Source organism: Mastigoproctus giganteus, chromosome 7, assembly GCF_048544385.1.
Source record: "Mastigoproctus giganteus isolate SK-2022 chromosome 7, ASM4854438v1, whole genome shotgun sequence".
NCBI classification, from domain to species: Eukaryota; Metazoa; Arthropoda; class Arachnida; order Uropygi; family Thelyphonidae; genus Mastigoproctus; species Mastigoproctus giganteus.
This window is the reverse complement of record NC_143581.1, coordinates 75330444-75336726: the sequence shown is the minus strand read 5'-3', so window position 1 is coordinate 75336726 and position 6283 is coordinate 75330444. Positions and strand designations below refer to the sequence as shown.

At 43.5% G+C, this 6283-nt stretch overlaps 1 protein-coding gene across 1 annotated transcript in view; it reads left to right on the top strand.

The window, feature by feature from the left end:
• Window positions 1-4377: 4377 nt before the first annotated feature.
• The window catches only part of LOC150083004 (glycine receptor subunit alphaZ1-like), a 115149-nt gene continuing 113243 nt past the window's right edge, over window positions 4378-6283 (top strand). The window contains exon 1 of the mRNA XM_090378349.1: window positions 4378-4415. Within this exon, the coding sequence (XP_090234475.1) occupies window positions 4378-4415 (38 nt within the window). The remainder of the gene's footprint in view (window positions 4416-6283) is intronic.

The window sequence follows — 6283 nt, the reverse complement described above, 5'->3', positions numbered from 1 at the left end:
TTACATACAATATTAATCAATTTATATACAATATTTATATACAGATTTATATACATGCTCTTATATATACTGTAGTCTTTCTGTACATTGATTGTGTGTGTCCTGATATGAAGGGTGGCTCCTAGACACAAGCCCATCTCCACCTTTTACTCCTGAGAAAGCTCAGAACGTCTGCAAGACAGGCCTGAAAAAAAGAGCATTATGTCAGGCCATTTCGCCACCAGGGATTAACTAACACCTGGATCCACCATTCTCTATGTGTGCTGTAATGCACAAATCCTGCACCTACCGGAAGTAGTGCTATACTGGTAGGTGCCAGCAATCCCGCCCCCAAGGCTGCCCAAACTTGGAGGCCAGCGAAAAAAAAAATAAATAAATAAATAAAAAAAAAATAAAAATAAAAATAAAATAAAAAATAAAAATAAAAATTTTCCAACTAAGAACAATGTACACTTGTTGAAAAAAAAAGCAACATTATACGATTATTTACATGCAAATAGCAAATACATACACTTACATTAACTTAACACTTAGAAACATTAACATTAACATTATCTCCACTTTAGAGTCCATCCACAAATGCAAGCCTGAATTGGGTGTCCAGGAGCAGAAGATCATCTCGCTGTAGACAAGAAACATCCTATAAAGATGACATTACACGAAGTGTTCTGTCGTCAAATGTGCAGCACTTCCCTTAATTGGTATCCTGCAATAGATTTCTTAGCTCCTGTCTTCTTTTAAAAACTTTGGCCGAGAATTCCTGAAGCAAAGCAAAGATGTCCCACCTCTGAACCAAGAGAGGTAAATTATTCTCCGTGAGGTTTGGCAACCTATTTAGTAATTCCTGCCTGTCTGAAGTATACAGTCCGCATTCAAGGATGACATGTCTCCAAGATTCCACCTCACCGCACGAACAGTAGGGGTCAGGTTCTAATCCTCTTTCAGCCCTACAGGTACTAACAGGTTGCCTCCCCTTGGACCTCCACGTCGCTTTTATGGGACTGTCTTATGCTATTAAGAAGAATAAGGAAGCTGAATTCCTCGCTATTCAAACCCGTACCGATATCAAACAGGAACATAAACGTGTGTGGCTAGAATTGATAAACCTACGGCAAACCCGCTGGAATAACTCCACAACTGGTGCAGCTACTAAACTTTTCCTTCCTGAGGTAACCTACATCAACAAACAACGTTCCACTTGGTTCTTCCCTAACGTCTATGCATCCTTCCTATTAACTGGCCACGGGTCCTTCAAGAGACGCCTTCTAGAGTTCGGTCTAATCGAGGATACCCTCTGTACTTGCGGAGAACCTGAAGACTGGGGCCACGTGATGCACTCATGAAATGTATACTTAGACCTAAGAACGATACTACTCTTAGATCTCCACACTACATCACTTCGGCCAGAAACCAAGTTATCGGAATCTAACGATGCCTTCCGTGAACTGACCAGTTATGCCAACGAGGTCTTTCATTGTCGCTGGCATCACCTGCAACTCCTAACACTACTCCTAGATAACCTCCTCTAGACAGCAACTGATACCCAGCACCGGAAACTTCCAGACATAAAACTGCAAATTGCGGCCAGCCCTGTCGACGCCGCTTCGTGATTCTCCATTGAGACGATCCCGGACTCTTTAATTTGAACTTTACCTGTTCTCTTCTCCCTACCCACAGTCCTTCTCCAGGACTTCCACAACTGCACCTAGCACTCTTCCTGCTCCTTTTTGCCTGGGGGGATACCTACGCTCTGTCATCCCCCGCTGTCTTCCCTGTCTTCCACTTTCCTGTCTCTTCTCTGCTCTTTCCTTGGTCCTCCCCACTCTCGCTCCTGCAGGAGTGTGAACGGCCCGTCAGATGTCTTTTTTTAACTCCCTGGTCCGGTTCCTCGTGCCAGTGGACGGATGTGGGAGGCTCCGTCCTGGTGATCGCGCCTCCTAGTAACGAAGAGGCCAGTCAAACAACACACTACTCACACAACCCACACTGAATGGCTTTGCAATGTTAACAGAGTACTTAACGCGGATTTGTGGGAAACCACGGGAACCGCATAACAATAACATTATGTCCACTATATGTTGTTCCTTTGGGGACAGTTTTTTTTGTTTTTTTTTTTATGCTAGCCCCTTTCGGGGCTAGCATAAAAAAAAAAAAAAAAAAACGGGATTTTCAACTGCTCATAACCAGATTTGTGCTTCCTGGGTACTGAAACTGCTGGCATCCACCACTGGTATTGCACTACAGTATTTCTAGTGGATGGGGGATTCTTTGTGGTCTTCACCACCTTGCGTGAATATAGAAGACTACTATGTAGCAGTCTCCTATATTCACTCCTATAGTCTCCTATATTACTAGCACCCAATAATAATAACATAATAATGTACTGGGTGCTGGTAATAATACATTTAGTTTAGTACGTGTATAGTTTGGGCCCGCACGAGGTGGCCGCCCCAACTATACACGGGAACCGCATCCTTGGCGTGGACGGGTGCTGGAAAGCAACCTTTCTGATGATCGCTGCATCCTGGGAGTTAAGTGGCCAGAAACATCTAACACACACACACACACACACACACACACACACACACACACACACACACACACACACACACACACACACACACACACGCGCGCGCGCGCACGCACATATACACACGCGTGCGCGCACACACACACGCACGCATGCGCGCACACACACATAGTACTACACTAATTTCTGGCCATTGTACAATTTTGTAAATTATCACAGAGAACCATGGCGGAGTTAAACTAACGTTTGGGACCGCCTAACATAAGACACAACACACGTCCACATGTTTCAACTGTAGATTTTGCTTTTTGCATTTGACACTCTGTGGTGGCCTAGCATCCTTAGGAGGCTGCGTTATGCAAACATTCCTAAAAATCTCTACGACATCACCTCCAGCTATTTAATCAATAGGCAAGTTAGTGTCACAACCAGATATTAAAAAACTAGTAGACCTGTGATTAAAGGCTGTCCACAGAGCTCAGTACTCGGTACATTTTTCTGGTCCAGTGTACTGGACGAGTTCCTGAACATGGATCTATTACCATCTGAAGTCTTCGCCTATGCAGATGACCTGTGATCAGGGGTAATTCCTGTGAGGTGCTTGAACGACAGACAAACACCACCTTGTAAAGATTAATAGAATGGAAACCACAAGCTCAAAATCTCTGTCGAAAAAACCAAAATGATTGTCTTGAAATGTACCCCGAACGATAGAAGATTTCCAGTGATTAAAATAGATGACAAATCCTTGAAGATAGTCCAGGAACCACAGTGCTTGAGTATAACAATCGACTCCAAATTAACCTTCTACCCACACCTCGAAACTCTATCCAAAAAAATAAGAGCGTATGCCGCTACGATCTCAAGGATAAGCAGAGCCGACTGGGGAGTAAGGAAGAAAATCTTGGCTCTGATATAAAAAACAGTTTTCATCCCAGTCATCACTTATGGTGCCGGGGCTTGATTTCACGTGCGATAATAGTAAGAAACAAAAGAAAACTAGAAACCATACAGCGTATAATACTGTTGGCTACTTACTACTAGAGCTTGCCGCAGGGTACGCTCTGGTAGTAGCCAACAGTATTATATGCTGTAGGCACTTTACCGCTCGATCTAGAAGTAATATGCCGAGGTGTCCACTATGGACTCAGGAAAAGTTTGCCGACAGAAATTCTGGGCATATCTTTAGAACTAACTAAAGACCTCCTAAAGAGGAAAAGGAAGAGAATTGCCACAGAATTCCAACGAATCTGGCAAATTGGGACCAATCGACAAGGAGGTTTCTTCCCAATGTGGGATTGGTCTCTCTCCAGCGACCTCCCTGGTATGCTCCTAGTCTATACTTTCCTCATTACAAGACATGGCCCATTTAGCCCAAATTACACGAACTGGGACTAGAACAAGATCCGGACTGCACCTGCGGTGCCCCAGGAGTGCCTAAGGTAGGATAACCGGAGATCAGGAACAACTGCTGATCACAGAGGAAGATTATTATAAAGAATTTAAGGAATACGTAAAAATCATATTTGAAACCGTACGAAATAATCTTAGGGGCTGCCTCCAGGGAACCCCATTACTACCAAATCTACCACCAGAGCAGCAAAAACCAATACCTCATTCCTCGAATTTGACAAGCTGAATGCCCTTGGTTATCCCTGTGGCAAGCTTGTTTATTTTCTGGACTTGACCTACCGAACTTGACTTCTGGAATCTTGTCTTGTTTGTGTGGGTGTGGGTGTGGGTAGTGCATGCCTTGCACGTGCGAATGGAGTGTATGGGAGCAGATGTGAATGAATGAAGCGAAAATCGGTTTGTTGCATGTGTACATGTGTATAGTGGTATTTGTAATGCGGCTCCGAGGGGGTTTCCTCGGCCACACGTCAAGGTAGGTAGTTTTGGTAGTTGTTGGCGCATTGGCTTCTGTGGCCATAATGCACTTCCCAAGGTTTTTGCATTACTTTGATCCAAGCCCGAGGCGGGATTCGAACCCGTGACCTTTGGGTTGCCAGGCAGGCACTTTACCCACCCGGCTAGCCCGGTCACCACACGTCAAGCAAGATGATGAATACAAAACTCTGTAAAGGCCAGATTTATGTAGGTTAGTGAGTGTTTGTGTAGTGTTAGTATGAGTTATGTTGGTTGTGTTGTTCATCCAGCCTCTTAGCCTAGGGGCTTGTGTTTTCATACAGAAACCTCTAGTTAACAGTCCTGTGCCATGAGGAGACGGGCCGGGCAGTACGAAGTATGAAGCATTGGCGGGGTGAACCCTGTTGTAGCCAAGGCTACAGATAGGAAGAGCCTAGTAAAAAAAAAAAAAGAAATTGTGAAGAGAATAGTGGGGGATAGGTAGTGGAAGGGGGGAGAAACTGGTAGAAGGATAGAGGGAGCAGTAGTGAAGGCACTCTCTGATTGAAGGGGTGGACAGAAGAGGACCCCCACGTCAGGATGCCCCATCCTGCTCTGGGGGTTGGTATGTGATAGTTGGCGGTCGGGTGACCCACCAGGCAAAGGCGGGATGCCACCCAGGATGAAGAGAGAGAACAACCAACCCAGGTGTCTGTGTCCCTCACCACGCCGGCTGAGTATCTACGGCATGGTGTATGCTTGGATAGGCATGTGGGCCATACTGGTCCACATGCCTACCAGTCAGTACGGGGGGGGGGGGCAGACAGGCATTTTTTTGTACAATCATCTTATGATCCTCATTCATTCTCTACTCTCATTCTGGTTTTATAGTTTTTTTTTGTTTTCTTACATTTTATATTTTATATATATTACTAATAAGAAATAATGCACGAGGCATAATAAACTACGAACTTGAAATTTACTTAGAACTTTCAGCGGAAATACAATTTTTTGTTCTTAATAGCAAACTACGGTAGTAGTGTAACGGCATCGATTTAATTGTATCTCATATTGTGATTATCTTCACAATGAGTTACCGTTGTGAAGATAATTGCACTACCTCGAATAAGTAACGCTTCACCAATGGAGAAGACTATTGTTACCTATTCTCAGTGGATACCACCACCCAAAATGGGTGGTGGTATCCACTGAGAATTGAATATTTTTTTCTCACATTCATCTTATTTTTCGCACCGGGGGGGGTGAAGAAATGGTACGTAGTGTAACTTATTATTCTAAATATCTAGTAACTAAAAATAAGTAACCATATAAGAAGCAAATAATAACAGCTAAGGGTTAGTAAATACTTACGTTAATCAATACATGGCATGCGTTCTTTCACGCCCACAGACATAATCCTCTTTCATCCTTCTGGCATTCATCTCATTTATTCAACTCTTTCTTTCTACACTGCTCTCCCTGGGCACTTCAACTTACTAATATTTTTCAGTTGAAGTGCAGCCCAGGCTGCATATCTTGCAGCCAGGGGAGAGTGCAGTGTATATATCGATGTTGGTAGTATTAGGATCACTATCTGTTAGTACAGTATATATAAACTAAGATACATTATTATTTACTTTGTATTCATTCAGCCAATTACATTCATTCTTTCACTAATTCCCGTTTACCATAACACTCTTTCACTCTCTTATGCTCTCTTACTGGGTCATTCTTTTTCACCAAAGCTAGCATTCATCCCTTTTACCACAATCCCTGTTTCAGCTTATCACTTTCATTCAGTGCCCAGCACATTCATGCAGTTCTTTCACTTTCATGCATTCATTCATTTCACTCACCCTGCTTTCATTCTGCATTGCATTCCCTTGCAACCAGCTTACTAATATTATT